Genomic DNA, 15770 nt, shown 5'->3' on the forward strand with positions numbered 1-15770 from the left:
ATTACAAGTAATTTTTTAAAAGACAAACTCAACTTTGATTCTGAAAGCAAAGGTCTGTTTGTTTGTTTGTTTGTTTGTTTTGTAATGGATTGCACAGTATAATCAGTAATTCTATATATAGCGCTGAACAATTATGATGATGACAATGAAGCATGTATCAAAACGGAATTTGGGTTGTGTTCTGCATTGGTTTTGCAGTGCTAACAGAAACCATGTATTTTTTGTCCCTAGTTGTGACTTTGAAATACAAACAAGGAGCACATCAGATAAGTGAGGAAGAGTCAGTTTTATAGGATCACCCTTTTTAAAACCATAACCACACATCAGAGTAAACATTTTCTGCGCTGTAGCATTTCCTATACTTATAATATATGGTACGTGGTAGCATTGCACTGTGGCATTTCTTATAATATATGGTATGATGGTTTGTAAGATTGCTGGTTGAATATAGAGACTACTAGAATTTGTGCCAGAAGTGCATTGCATGGTGGCTCCTTTAATCTTGTAGTTTCCCCCACACCCTCCCTCCCCCTACTAGTTGGCAGAGGGGCCCTGTCAACCTCCTTGCTCACTCCTGATCAGCGGGGAGGTGAAAACTGTGGTTTTAAATGTGTCTCAGTTTTTGCCTCTCACTACTGATTGGCAGAGGTGCCCCAGTTCCCCATCCCCATCTGCTGACCAGACAGGAGGCAAAAATGGTGGCATATTTAAAACTGTTTTTTACTTCCTGGCCATCAGGAGTGAGCGAAGAGCAGCAGGGCTCATGGGGGACCCCTCCACCAATCAGCAGCGGGGGAAGGTGGGGGTTGGAAACTGCAAGATTAAGGGAGCCACTGCACAGCAAACTTCCAATGCAAATTCCTGTGGTCCCTAAATATAATTGTATATCATATTTTATTTAACTTTCCAAACCAACAAGCAAATTCAAACAACTGCCATTTTATAGAGAGATGGAAACTGGGTTTTTTGGTACCTTTTCCTCCACCAATTTGAATGCAAAATTTTCGCTTAAAAAGTACTTCACCTAACACTTGCATCCATAACCAGTGACTGCTTTTCTATATGTCACAGGTTTGAGATCCTTTATTTCTCTAAGACTAGAAATGTATCTGTAGTGTTGAGATTGGAAGATGGGTCCAAGCAGTTAGGATATATATCGTATCTTAAATGATTCAGTATTGGGCAAAGTTAACTGAACAAGAGGACTGGAGGATTGCCAAAGTAACTCCAATCTTTAAAAAGGACTCTAGGGGGGATATAGGGAACTACAGGCCAGTAAGTCTAACTTTTCTTGGCAAACTGGTAGAAACAGTAATTAAAAAAATGTTTGCTAAGCAGATGGATGAACAAGACTTCCTGGGCTTTTCTATTATAGTTCTTCAAGAGCATCAACAAGAATGTGGATCAGGGCAGTCCAATTGATATAGCTTATCTGGACTGCCAAAAGCCTTCGGAAAGGTTCTGTGCCAGCAACCCTTAATTAAATTAGGTTGCCATGGAATTAGAGCAGATGTGAATTAGAAATTAGTTTAAAGCTAGAAAACGGAGGAAATTAAAAGTGCGGTTTTCAGAACAGAAAGAAGTAAACTGTAGGGTTCCCCAAGGGATCTCTATTGGTACTGGTTTTAATAATTAATATAGTCATACATGACCTGGAAAGGGGAGGGGGGAAATAACGAGGTAGCCAAGTTCACTGACAACACAAAATTATTCAGATAAAGACCTAGCCGTGGTCAATAAAATGGTAGATGAAGTTCATTGTTGGTAATTGCAAAGGGATGCCCATGGACAGGACAAAGGAAATAACCCAAATCTACATAAACTATGATGTGTTCTACATTAGCTGTTGTCACATAAGAAAGAGATCTCAGAGTCATTGTGGATAGTCAGTGGAGGTCAAAATGTAAATAAAATGTATAGAATTATCAAGAAAGAGGTTGGTAAACAAAACAAAGTATCAGCTGAGTGGGTAGAAAGTGGCTGGGAGCTGCAGCTGGATCCAGAGCCCCATGCACTGGGGCAGGAGCCGCCCAGCTGAAGCTTCCAGCCCAGAGTGACACAGCAGGAGCAGGAGGAGGACCTGCCGCTGGAGGCGAGGGGAGCAGAGCAGCACCCAGACAGGTGTAGGCCCCCCCAGAATATGTTCATGCTGACCGAGGCCAGACTAGTGGGCATGGGGTGGAGCCTGGTGTGGTCTGCCCTGGGTGGGAGCGGCTGGGGCTTGGCCCCATGTAGAGCACTGCAGGAGCAGCCATGGACAAGACCGCCCGGGTGAGCTCTACTGCGCCCATCCTCTTCTCCTCCCCACAACCCCAGCTGGCTCCCAGGACCTAGTACCCGGGCAGCCCCCCCTGTGCACACACGCATGCACATGCCCCCTCCACACCTCCACCACTCCCCCACGGGGCAGGGGCTGTCACATGACCTCAGCCTGTGATCCCAGCCTTGCATGCCCTCTTGGGTCCTCAACACCACTCCCCTCTTACCCGCGGCCCCATGCCACATAGGGAGTTTTGATGAGTTGTGGTGGCAGGGGTAGAGGGGGTGCTGACCCAAGCCATGACAGTTTGACAAAACTCCCTATGTGGCCCCGGGCATAAATAATTGCCCACCCCTGACATCGAAGAACTGGAAAAAGTATAGAAAAAGGCAACATGTATGATTGGAGGTATGGAAGGACTTCCATATGAGAGGCTAGATGGTCTGTGACTTTTAGTTTAGAAATGAGATGCTTGGAGACAGGGGACAGTACATGACAGAGGCCTACAAAATATTAAATGATGCAGAGAAAGTAAGTAGGGATTTACTAGGCTCATCTACACGAGACACTTAAGTGCACAGTAGTGTAGTTTACTGTGCTGTAAGCACACATGTCTACATGTGTGCATTCTTACTGTGCAGTAAAAACCCCTAGTAACAAGTACATTTGGAAATGCAGGTATTAATATAAAGTTAATGCACAGGAAAGCACGTGTAGATGCGACCTGGGAGCAAGGTTGCTCCCGGGTCAGCCCTGCCACTAGGGGGTCAGCCTGACGCTAGCCCCAGGGCTCTGGGCTAAGAGCCTCTGCTGCCCCAGGGCTGGGCTGCCTCTATGGCAGCCCCTGCCTCAGGCCTTTAAAAGCCTGCTGACATTTTGAGCCCTGGGGCACACCAGTAGGGAGCCTGAGGCCACTCCACGCCCCTGGGTCTTCCTAGGCAGGCAACAGACCAGTTGCCTCAGCCTGCCTGTACCACAGCATCGCTGTCTGGCACTGTAGTGTCATGTGGCTGCCGGGCCTACCCTGTTCAGGCCAGCAAGGCCGCTGCAGGCACCAACTGGGCCTACCAGCTCCCAGGCCCAGCTGCAGGCAGCTTCTGGCTGCTGGGGCTAGCTCTGCCTGCTCACATCCCATCCCCAGCAGCCTGCCTTGAGCTTGCAGGTGCTGTGTGGCATTGCTTCTGCCATGCAGCTGCCAGTCCCACACCAGGCCTTTGCGCCGGGTGGTGCAGGCAGCTGCCCTGGTCCAGCAGCACAGGGACACCTGTGTGGAGGCCCAGAGATTTGGCATGGAACCCACGATGGAGACATCCTCCCCAACTCTGATGCAAACGCCCGTGCCTGCCACCTGGGGCCCCAACTAGCTACAGGAGGAGACTGGTGACCTCATGGTGCTGTGGGGAGAGGTAGAGGTACAGTGCAAGTTCGAGTGGGGTATGCGCTGCGACGCCTACATCTACAAGGAGCTGTCAGGCCGGGTGTGGGAGCACAGGCCCAGCCAGTCAGTGCGGGAGTGCTGCATAAAAGTCAAGGCCTTGCGGAAACAGTGAGTCACCATCACTGACTACAGTTGTTGTTTGGGGAATGCTTGTAAGTGCATGCTCTTTATGCAGCAACTGACAAATATCCTTGTGCCCTGGGACCCAGGCTGGAGCCATGCTGTCTGCAGCAGCACGAGCAGCCTTCCTGAGCCCATACGCTGGCTCAGTGGTGAACAGATTTAGGGAGATACACTTAACTTGACCTGGGATAAGTTATCAGCCTACGCAACATCTTGCAGCAATGAGTTCCACAAGTTTAATTACACTTTGTGTACAAGAGTCTTTCCCCTTTTGTTAGTTTTAAACATTTATCTAATGGTTTCATTTTATGACCCCTAGTTCTAATATTCAGAGGCATAGTGGGCGCGCCTACACGTGCATTTACTGTGGCACCAATTTACTCACGAGTAAATTACTTGCAAGTGTTTACATGTGCTGCCAATCTGCTCGCACTTCCCAGGGCCCTGCAGTGGACCTGTGGCACCTGTGGTGTCTGGCATCTGTGGTGACACGTCACTGGGGGAGGGCCCCTTGTGTGTCCAGTAGCCTGTCCCACCAACCTCTCTGGCTGCACTCTCCCACCAGCAACTTGGGGAGTCTGGGCCAGCACCCACTCAGCCAGTTTTGCAGCCGCAGTCCTGCCACAAGTGGTGGCCAGCCATGAAACCGCTGGCTATCAGCAGCGCCAGCTCCTCCCTGGGGAAAGCCCCTGACTGGGCACCCACCCGCTGCACCCCGCTGCCCAAGGGCACCGCCAAGAGCTGCACGCCATTGCTGACAGCCATGACAATGCAGAGCTGCCAGCCATGTCAGCCCTGGCCACATGGTAAGGCCCTCACTGGGGTGAGCGCCCTTCTGGCCCCTGCCCCAACCCTTCTCCCCCCCAGCCTGTTCCGCCTGCACTCCTCTGGTCCCAGGTTCTCCCCCATAGCACGCAGGGAGGTGGGAGACACTGCAAGACTTTGAGCATCTCGTGTCCCTGGAGCTAGGCAGGCACAGGCCTCACATGCTGAGAAATGCATCAGTGCTGGCAGGAATGTCCTCCTCGGCTGCAGGGTGCAGGGACGTGTAGTGTAGCCACAGGTAGTCCTCCAGTTGGCGGTGGAGGTTGCAGGGCAGCCCAGGCTTGCCCCTAGCACGTTGAACCTCAGGGTCCCATGCCAGGTGTGCATGTGTGCCCAGGGCACCAGTGCCATCAGCAGCAGGGTGTAGTGGCTCAGGCACCACTTGGTCCATGCAACCAGTTCCTTGCGCGCTACCTGCTACTCGCACAACAGGGATGTGCTCAGGGAACAGTGGCAGTGCAGGGGGGGCACTAGCCCTGGGATGCCTCCCTGGAGAGGCCCCCCGCAGGGAGGGCAGGGGTGCAGGCAGCTCCTCATCCCAGTTGTCTGGAAGCCCTGCACCCCCTGAGCCTGGGTGCCGTGGGCTTGGTGGCAGCACAGGAGACAAGCTGGCCTGTAAGGGGTGGGGGCAGCAAGGTCTGGAGTTGTGGCAGCAGATGCTGCTGGGAGCCTGACCTGTCCCACCCTGAGAATGGAAGCCCCTGCCTCAGGCCTCCTCTGGTCTTCCAGCCCCAGGGGAGCAAGCGAGGATGGGGGTGTTCAGCTATTCGCCGTCTGGGCCCTGGCCTGCCCACCCAACTTACCATGGTCCCTAGGCACCTGTGCATACGTGTCCTCTGATCTGATGCCGGGCAGTACACAGCCCCTGGTACAGAGCATTTGAATTCTGAAATATTGCAAACACGCAACAGATTCTTTCTCATGGCTCTACAGGAACTGTAGCTGTGTGTGGCAGGGGCAAGGCTACGTTTGGCAGCTGAGATGCGGCCTCAGGGTCACTGCTGCCCATGCTGGGGCCCTGAGGATGCTCTTTCTCTGCCAGAGGAGGACCCTGGACAGGACCCTCCTCCTGGACCACCTGGTCATGTCGTCGGACTGGCTGGCAGATGTTCGGTCCTGGCAGGTGAAAGATGTGACTTGCCAGGACAGGTGGTGGGTGGAGGATGTTGCCTGCAAGGAGGCATGGGACCAGAGCAAGGAGGCGTGGGACTGGGTGGACAGGGAGTTCTGGGTGTAGCTTCTGGCTCGAGTGTGAACGAGAGGCGGCGCTGCGGGAGCAGGATGCCATCCTGGCCTGGGCAAGGCAGGCCATGAGCAATGACTGCCAAGTGCTGGATACCGTTCTCACCCTGGTGGTCACCCTCATGCTGCCTGCTGCCTGTCCCCCGACCCTAGTCCCCCTTCCTCCATGGCAGCCACCCAGCATCAGGCCCCTATGTGGGTCTGGGAAGATGTCCTGTGCCGCCTCCAACAGCCAGGAGCTCCTGGCCCAGCCCCCACCCTGGGTTCAGTGCCACCCAGGCCCATCACTTGCTCTAGTTCCAAGTAGGTGCGGAGCCAGAGCTGCCTGTAGCAGAGCCAGGACTGCATTGTAGCCCTGCTGCCCTGGACACCACCTGCTAGAAGAGGAGCTGCCTGCACTGGGGGAGCACTGGCTGCTGTTTTCCCTGGGTGAGCCCCCCACCCGCACTTACTGTGGCATGCATACCTGCAGGGGTACGGCCAGGGGCCACCTGTCCCCCGTGCTCTGCCGCCTAGGTGCCCCAACCCTACAGCCTCCCAACCCGGGGTGGCCCACAAAGGATATTGTACATAGTTTACATGGGAAAGGAGGTTTTTACTGGTGGTGAGTGGGGTGGGTGGTGGAAGGGCTCTGTTTGTTGGGGAGGGATTGGGGGGGGCTCTGGTTTACGTGAAGGAAATAAAAATTTGTTCTTGTGAGATGTGTCTGCATTGAGTGTGATGCTGGGGGTGGGCAGGGGGGTGGGTGGGGGTCTGTGGGTGACAGTGCAGGCGGGCTAGAGTGGCAGCTTGACAGGTGGTCACTGCGGGGGGGGAAACAAGGAGGGCCCAGACAACTGTGGACCAGGCAGCAATCAACATGATAGGCCAGCATGGCATCCAGTGGGAGACCAGAGCACTGGTTGTTCCTGCCAGGAGCAGGAGCTGCAGCAGCCATAGTGTGGGGAGGCACGGATGGCAAGGAGAACACTGCTGCATGCTGTTTCTGCACTGGGCACGCTGTTCCTGGCCAGGGAAGTGGCTGGCCAGACAGCAGCGAGTGGTGCTGCCTTTTGAAAAAGGCTGCTGGCAGCTGCAGCTGGAGCCTGGAGCTCCTCCCAGTGATGGCAGTGGCCTCTTGCAGGGCCCTGGGAAGTGGGAGCAGATTGGCAACATGTGTAGATGCTTACTCGGCAAGTAATTTACTCTTGAGTAAACCAGTGCCGCAGCAAATGCACGTGTAGATGCGCCCACTATGCCTCCGAATATTAGAACTAGGGGTCATAAAATGAAACCATTAGGTAAATGTTTAAAACTAACAAAAGGGGAAAGTCTTTTCTACAGAAAGTGTAATTAAACGTGTGGAACTCATTGCTGCAAGATGTTGTGTAGGCTGATAACTTAACCCAGGTCAAAAGGGGATTTTATAAATTCTTTAGAGGAAAGGCCCATCAGAGAGTACTGAACATGATAGAAAAGGGGTACAACCTCAAAATCTGACCCAGTAAATGGCATTTTTTTAAGTTCTTATGTTAACTAAGCTTACCTATTGTTGGTTTTATTTTTCTGATTCTCTTCTGATTGTCACTTGTACTCTTTGATCATAAATTTAAATTTAAGCAATTGTTTTGGTGGTAATCAGCATTCATTCATTGTTAGGAATATGTGTTGTTATCTTGTGCAGCATTTTTTTTTTTAGCACTTTTTCTGAATAATTAAAAAAAATGACTAGTAACTGCACCCCTTTCTCCACAATTCAAGGTGAATTCAACCGTGGCTCACAAAGCTTTGTACTTTCCAGTATTCTCAAATAAATATTTGGTAAAAGCTAGTGCAGGCTTTTTTCCCCCCTAACAGCTGCAAGCTGGATATTGAGAGAGAGCTTTTTGTTCTGTTACTGTGTAACAGGCAAAATTGAATTGTATAGTCCCTGAGATCCTTGAAGTAAGTGAATCCAAGACAGACAGAGACTCAATTTTCTGCCTGTTGCATTCCACTTCAGCCACTATGGGGAGCTCACACTTTATCTACTAGTGAAATGCTCTATGACTGCTTAGCGACCTGGAAAAAAAACCCCCAAAACAGTGCTTTGAGTGCTCCCTCACCAAGAAAAGCACTTGCCCAAAAGAGGCATCACATTAGTTTGACCCAGCTCTTCCAACATCTGTATAGATCAGTTGCTTCAGCAGGACTTTTTGGTGCTTTTATCTCATAGCCGATTCAATCAGTTTTAGATAAAAATACCAGAAAGACCTGCTGAAGCAGCCAATTTATACAGATGCTGGGGAGCCAGGTCAAACTGATGCGCTGCTTCTTCTGGTAAAGCACTGTGGGTTGTCTTGGTTTTTTTCATGTCTGTTAGTGCCCCATGAGTTGATCACTTGATATCTGAGTATTTGCCTTAAAAGTATGCCGACTGCTGAGGCAATTGGTTGCAGTCATTGGAAAAGGAAAGATAACATAAGAGAATGTTACTGTAGTGATATAGGACCGATGAAGGGACACATGTATGTTGGGGCCTGTTGAACTTTGTAGGACATTACACTGCAGGACATCTGCTGATCAGCTGGTTGCAACTGCTATGTGAGAAATACAGAAGCAGACAAAAAAAAATTGTAGCCTGTCTGTATTGGGAAATTAAAGAAAAAAAAGTCTGAAAAAGAAATCTTAAGCCTCTGTGTAATGTAGAAATTAGAATACCAATCTGTGAAGGAGGACACTTCTCTGCAGGCATAGAAACAGGAAATCCAGTTTATTCATAAAGATTAAAAAAGAAATGTATTTGGGCAAGGAAGGAACTGTACAAACAAAGAGACTTATGGTATAAATACTGTATATTGGGAAGACTTAGATAAATTAAGTACAGCCATATTGGAAATACTGTATTTACTTGAGTAGAAGATGAGGTTTTCCCCCCCTAATTGGCATGGGAGAAAGCCCCTTATCTTATAATCGCATATAAGGAAACTTCATTAAATACATAGTCTTGTTGTTAGACTAGTGCTATAAGTAAGGGAACCCAACTGTCAAGTTGATGAAATACAGCCAATGATGAGCTGATAGGAACCTTTTTTGTTGTTGTTGAGGCCCTTAAAAAAAAAAACAACACATGGGTTTTTCCTCTGCAAGGAACAGGTACCAGGTCTGGAGGTACCAAGGATAGGTTAGTGCAGCCCATATATCTGAATAAGATATATGGTAGTGCCCATTAAGCACAGTCCCCCTCACTGCCAGTTCTTTTTGAAGTCATGGTGAGCCCATACATAGCTTACATTTTGACTTCCTCTTCACTCCCACAGCTGAGTTGGGCCTTTTCTTCCCATTTCCAATGATTCCTATTCCTTCACCAGCCTTAAATGGGGCCTGAAGCAGTTCACCTAGAATCCCACTGTCACACCCCTCTCTCACCATGGCACATGTGATTAGTATGGGCCTGTCCTCTATGAGGTGAAGCTGCACCAGGTTGCCCTGTATCTCATCTGCATTTAAATTTTTGGAACATTGTAGGACTCGTGACAAGGACACTCAGTTCCAGTCATGAGTAGGAGCTAATTAGCACGTAGATCCTTTGTGGGGGGTATCTGGAGTACATACATATGGGGGGGGAGGGAGGGGGTCATCATGGCTTGGAATGCTGTTGACTCTGCTGGGGCCCAGTCAAATGAACTACGGTCAATCACAAGCCATTGGCTTTGGGCTAATATCATGCATAGTGTGTACTGTGAGTCTGTGGTGCAGGATACTTGCCAGTTGTAGCACCACATATGGTGTTTGAATGATTGAGTGTTGCTCAATCAAAAGGATTCAGAACTCATTTGGCTAATTTGACCTGGAATATGAAACACTTAAGAAAAAAAAGTGTGTACTATAGATAAGTAAGGGCCAAAGTGTTGCTCAAAAGTGTGTTTATGGAGTACCTGTGTTAAAACTTGCCACAGTTTCAAAAAAAGGTAACATGCATCAATTCTGGATGAGCTAAGTGTATGGGTATTATATGCAAATTGCTACAGCCATTGTGGCGGGCCAGTAGTGGGCGCTCCTGTGTTGAGCCGCCCACCTCCCTGCGCCCGACCACCTTCCGGGCTCTGAGTGCCTCCCTTAGGGTGCCTCACGTCTGGCCGACCCCTTCCCTGGAGCACACCCGCTAGCCTGGGGTTCCCGCTGCCACCATCCAAGGCTCTGGACTCACTTCTGGCTCTGCATGCCTTGGAAAACACAGGCCTGATCGTCCAATGGGTACTAGACCCAATACAAGCACTTGGGGCACTTCCCCAAGTCAGGGGTTTATTAGGAAAGTCTCCCTTAGTCCACAGACCTAAGGGGCCTCCTTGGCATAATTTAGACCCACCCCTCAATAAGTCTCCCACACCGGTCAGAAAGGAGAACTTTATTGATTACAGGGGGTAGGGCGGAAACAGGGAAAAAGGTAGAGCAGTATCATAGAAATCTTACAGGAATATCAAAGGAATCCCATAGAGCAAACCAGGGTGGCTGAGGTAGCCGTTTAAACATGCATCTGAGTTACTGAAGCTAAATATCTAATCGGATCTCTAGTATCTTACTCACTCACATCACCTAGAGGTAGTTGTTGTTTCCCCTGGAGGCAGGGCACTCTTGGAGCATGCGGTGATGATGAGAGAGCCAGGCTCAGATTCACCTGGATGACCGCATGGCTAATGGCTGCCTTCTTCTTGGACCGGGCCCTTAAATAACCTCTCTGACCTCAGCAGCCTGGTCCAATCGAAGCTGCCAATACTGGCCACAAGCCGACCAATCTACAAAGCATCCCTGGCTACCTGGGCCCGCGCAGGGCCGGGTCTTTCCCCCCCCTGCCCAGGTGACCAGAGCATCCGCCTCCCAGGCACCAGGCTTTTGTCATGCAGACAAGGTGGGAGATCCCCGCCCTGAGGGATTCAACACCAGCCTCCCAGGCTGGTGGAGACAGATCTCTGGAGAGGGGCACCGACAGTGGCATTTCTGCCACAGCCATGTTTAATTTCAAAGTTATTGTTTTCAAATTTGCTTCTCACTTCTATGTATTCAGGGAGAGCAAGGTCTGATAGTAAGCAGAGAGGGAAAGGGCTTCCAGGAGAAAAAGTTTGGGGGAAGTAGGGAGCAAAGGGGGCTACCTGATACCCCAGATTTATTTTTCCTGCTATAGCAGTGGGAGACAAATTCAAGACAAACTCCCAATAAATAGATTCTATACCTGGAAAATTACAACAAATTTATAAATTTTCCATATATAAAATCTGTTATTGAAGAGTTGTCTTATAATCAGGGTTGTCTTGTATTTAAGTAAATACCTTAATGCTTCTTAATCTGTTCTGTCATAATTTATCTAGCTAGCTAACATTATGCTGGCTTTCACAAGTGAAATAACCAGTACATATAATTAAAAGTAGTAAAGTCCTTAGGGAATACATTTTTCTCATCTTGGGATAAAAAGTAAGGATGTAAGTCTCACATTAATCTTCCTATCCCAACCATTTGAAGCATTCAGAAAGGTCAGGCCATAACTTAATGTATGAAATGAGCTCTCCGCGCAAAAGATAGGAGAGCTACTCTGACCTTCCCTTATACTAACTATAAAACATACTGCCTACTTTGGTCATAAATACCTGTGAGTTATGAGTTATGATAATCTGAAGACGCCTCACCAGATTGTTATGGTTGCTAATACTTGCTTTGCGATTGTCTGAAGGAAGTCCTAGATACTGTTTTAATATTATTTCTCTGTAGTATGATGCTGATCCTTCTCAGTTTTGCCTGCATGGTGGGCAGACAAAATGGGGCCTCAGTTTACTCTACACAGGTTTATTTGGAAGTTGTTTCAAAGCTCAGGTTTGTTGCACTGCAAAAAAAGTTTAGTGACGTATTTAATTCAAGTAATGTAAATAGGCTTACTGGCCAAAGCAAAAACACACTTAAAAAAATAATTTTGAGTGGGTGGAAAAAATTAGTTTGATCTGAAGAGAAATGTGTGTGTTTCATTTTCAAGTTTTCTTATGTCTTTTTTAAATGTAGGCAAATTTCTAAACAAAACATTTCAAAATAAACATCATTTTTTTAAATCTATTTTTTTTTAAACTGAAATGGCTTTTTTGGGAACTGAACTATTTGTCTTAAAGTTACCTAACTTTACATAGTGTTCCATAGAGTAGAAATAGTGTTATAAAGGATATTTAGGGAAAAGAATTAAGCTATAGCAATAAAAACAACTGATACGGATAGAGCTGAATCGGATTTGCTGATACAGATTTGCTATGGTTTTTGCCATAGATTATATCATTTAAACTGTAGCTATTCCTAAACTGATAGAGATTTAGCGAAGAAAATTTGCATGTTTGTAGGCCAGCCCATAGCCATGTCTGCGTCTGTGAAGGCAAGTCAGTCAACTGAGGTGATAAAATTCCTGCATACTAAAGAAAGGGGTGGTGTCATCTTGTTCTGCTTGCCATTCCTATTCAATCAAGCTACTTGAAATGTTGTACATATTAAGCACATGGTTTCAAACCATGGAGGGATCCAAGTTTAGTCTCTTTCACGGGGACTGCCAGCCATTCAACAAGGGATTTATTTGCCCTGTTTTGTCCCACCTGTCCTAGAGTTTCTAGAGAGAGGCTAGGTTCCAGCAATTGCATGTCCTGGCATAGACAAAGCTTTTTGAAAAAGCTTTATTGTACAGCATCTGGTTCCTGAGCAAATCAGGGAGCTAATATGGTGTATAGTTGCTTCCTGCTAAATACTTGGAGAGCTGACTATCCCAAGTGTTATGGAACCTTTTGGTCCCACCATTTTCTTTGTCACAGGAACATATGATTAAAATAATCCCTCCCACATGAAGTTTAAACATTTTTGTATCATTATATCATGTGTTTGAAAGCACTCATTTTAGTAGTTAAGGTTTCAATTTTCATTTGAAATTAACAATACTTTTGGAAGTACATAATGTTTTCAAAAAATTCTTTCCATGCTTTTGATTACCAGTGGTGTTTTAAGAAAATTTAAGTAAAATAATTTAAACTGCTGTTTAATTGGTTTAGTGTCACTTTCTCTTTTATCAGCATGTGCACTCTGATTATTTTTGAGCCAGAAATATAGTTTTCATATAATTCAAAAGGTTAATCTAGAAACTTCAAAAATGACATGTTCTCTAGATAATTTGAGAAACCATCTCTAGAAAGTTTGAAAGTCACCTCAGTAGCTTTCAGGTTAATTAATATGACAGTGTTTACCATGCATGATGTTTAGTGCTGTTTTAAAATGTGTTTTAAGTAGTCTGTTACTTTATATAACTTTTAAAACAATTTGTTCAGCCTAAGACAACTTAAAATCACTGAGCCAGGGAGTCTAACTCAGGAAAGCAATTAATGTTACATTATGCATTAAATAGTAAGTCAAAATTGTGTAAGTTATCCCACATCTATTCGTTTTCTTAAAAAAATTATACCTAAATTATCAAATCTTCAGTCCCTGGAAAGGATTTCACACTGTTTTCTTTCTCAGAGATGTTTCCTTTTAAGCCCCTATTATTGTGTTAGAGTTTTTTTTTTAAAACAGTTATGACACACTTATACCTACTTAGGCTAGGGACAAAAGTTATACATAAACTGGTTTAAGTCAGGGGTTTTCAACCTTTTTTAACACGTGTATCCCCAGTGGCCCCCTTTTTAGTAAGTTTACCCCCTGGTAGGGGGGAGGGGGTGGTGAGCGGCCAAACGCGGAGCGGGGGTGTGGCGCAGCTTCTGTACAGCCCTGCTCTCACCCTGCCCTGGCCCTGCTCCTGTGAGGCAGTGACACGGGGTGGCTGTGCTCTGTCCCTGACCACCGCCGCTTATCCTCTGGGACCTTTCAAAGTACCCTTGGGGGTACACATCCCCCCAGTTGACAACTCCTAGGTTTAAGTGATCAGAAAACAGTTCAAATCTGTAACACAACAGAAGTTCAGTGCACTTAAACTGCTTCCAAAATGGCTGAAACTGGTTTAAGATAAACCTGGTTGGATATAGTCGAGGCCTGCCTGGTGTATCAGACTGAACTGATTTAGGTCAAACTGGTTTTGGAACTTCTGTCCCAGACTCCTTCCTGGTTCAAGTTAGCTCACAGTCCCCCAGCATCCCAAGATGTACATAAATGGCATCCCTTCCCCCTCCCGCCTCCCCCTCCTGCACATTGGTGCCAGCCCTGAGCCAGACAGGCATCCTGCTCAAGTGGGAGGGGCAAAAGCCTGGCAGGGATTGCCTCCCCTCCCTCCCCCCCCCATGCCCTAAGAAGGGGGCAGAAGCCTGGTAGTGGCTGCCCCCTCCTTCCCCCCCCCCCAGGCAGGCCTCGACTGGGGTCCTATGTGGACCAGGGAGGGGTTTTAAAACCCCTTCCCCCTGCCTTGGCCAGGAGCAGGGAGCTTGAATAAGCCTGGCAGGGGCCCCCCGTGCCTCCTAGGCAGACCCAGGCTGGGGTCCCATGTAGCCCAGGGAGGAGGTTTAAAGCCCCCTGCCCTGCCTCAGTGGGCTAGCCATAGGTTGGAGCCTGGCCACACCCTCCCTCCCTCTTTGAGCAGGGACTGGAGGGAAAAGCCTTGGAGGGCTTTTCTCCCAGCTTCCCTCCCTTCCCTTTGGCAGTGGCTGGCTGGCTGGCTGCGAGCTGTGCTCTAGCACCCCCCAGCTTCTCACCTCAGCCACTGTAGGTATGTGGCTGCATTTCCAGAATCAAAAGTGAATGTTTGTTCCCTTGCTTCTTGGTTCAATCTACGCAGTTTAGACTAACCTGTAAAGACTGAATCAATTCAGCCACGGGCTTTTTAACTGTCTGTATTTAACCTTAAAGCTCTGGCTGGAAACATCCACAGCTCATTGCTTTCAAATAGAGCCCTTGAAGTGTTTGGAAAGGACAAGAAGATATAATTGTATCTCTCTTGTTACTTGGAGCTTCTTGGTTTTGAGAGAGAATTGCCTGAAACGAAAAAGATTCCAGTGAAAAATTGTTTTGCTTGAATAAAGTTCTTAAAACAGATTTAGGTTATGTTAATTCTTTGTGCATTATATTTTTAAGAACATTAAGTTGGAAACACATTCTATTTTATGTAGTTGCAATATGATACATATGTTTACCAAAAAGTTTAATTTTTGCCACTCCTTGTTTTTTGTTCTCTTTGTGGTTAAAGGATGTATTGTGTCACTGAAAAAATGTAGTTTTTTGTTTCTGTTTGTGGTAGTCAAAGAATCCCAACAGCATGGAGGAAAAAAAGGGAGCCTAATAAAAGAAAAGGGGTTGGGGGGGGAATTACAGAGAAGCTAGAACTGAGTATGTCATTTGAGAATGAGAGAGAAGACTGGCTGAGTAAATTAAACTGGGCACTATGTAAAAGAAGTTCTATAGGACTGGGGAATATGGGAATGACTTAATCTGTACTGCAGCTTGCTTGTCTCTAGTCACACTTATATATAAACCATGATGAACGGTTTTGCAGGCAGATCACTCTAAAAGGAAATAAATTATACAACATACTGCACTGAACAGCTGTCCTATGTATTCACATTTCTTGGCCGCACTTTATTTTTAGTCAAGCCCAAAACAAGAAAAAATTAGACATTAGGAAAGTCAACTTTTTATTCTTCTCCTTCCTGTTTATTTGTATGTATAAGGATGAAACAGATCTTATATACAAGTAATCTGTTTGCTACTTAGGGTTCCAGATGAATGCATCTTCTTGGCCAATGTTTCTCTTAAGAACACTAAATGGAGCTGAAATGGCACCTGCAACATTCTTTAAGAAGGTAAGAAGAAAGGGGCTCCTAGTAAGCAAGCTTCCGTCAACTGGTCCATGATTACAGTTTTTATTGAGGATGCCAGGATATTGTACTGTTCTCCCAAGCATGGAAAGGCAAGAATGTTATTTAAAAT

The 15770-nt window shown here is 47.0% G+C and overlaps 1 protein-coding gene across 8 annotated transcripts in view; it reads left to right on the forward strand.

Annotated features, from left to right (window-relative positions):
- SCML2 (Scm polycomb group protein like 2) overlaps positions 1-15770 on the forward strand; it is a 112318-nt gene that overhangs the window by 40297 nt on the left and 56251 nt on the right. For all 8 annotated transcript variants that reach the window (XM_059720887.1, XM_059720890.1, XM_059720893.1 and 5 more), the window contains one exon: positions 15555-15643. In XM_059720887.1, coding sequence (XP_059576870.1) covers positions 15555-15643 — 89 coding nt within the window. The remainder of the gene's footprint in view (positions 1-15554; positions 15644-15770) is intronic.

Source organism: Alligator mississippiensis, chromosome 1, assembly GCF_030867095.1.
Source record: "Alligator mississippiensis isolate rAllMis1 chromosome 1, rAllMis1, whole genome shotgun sequence".
In the NCBI taxonomy this organism is placed as follows: domain Eukaryota; kingdom Metazoa; phylum Chordata; order Crocodylia; family Alligatoridae; genus Alligator; species Alligator mississippiensis.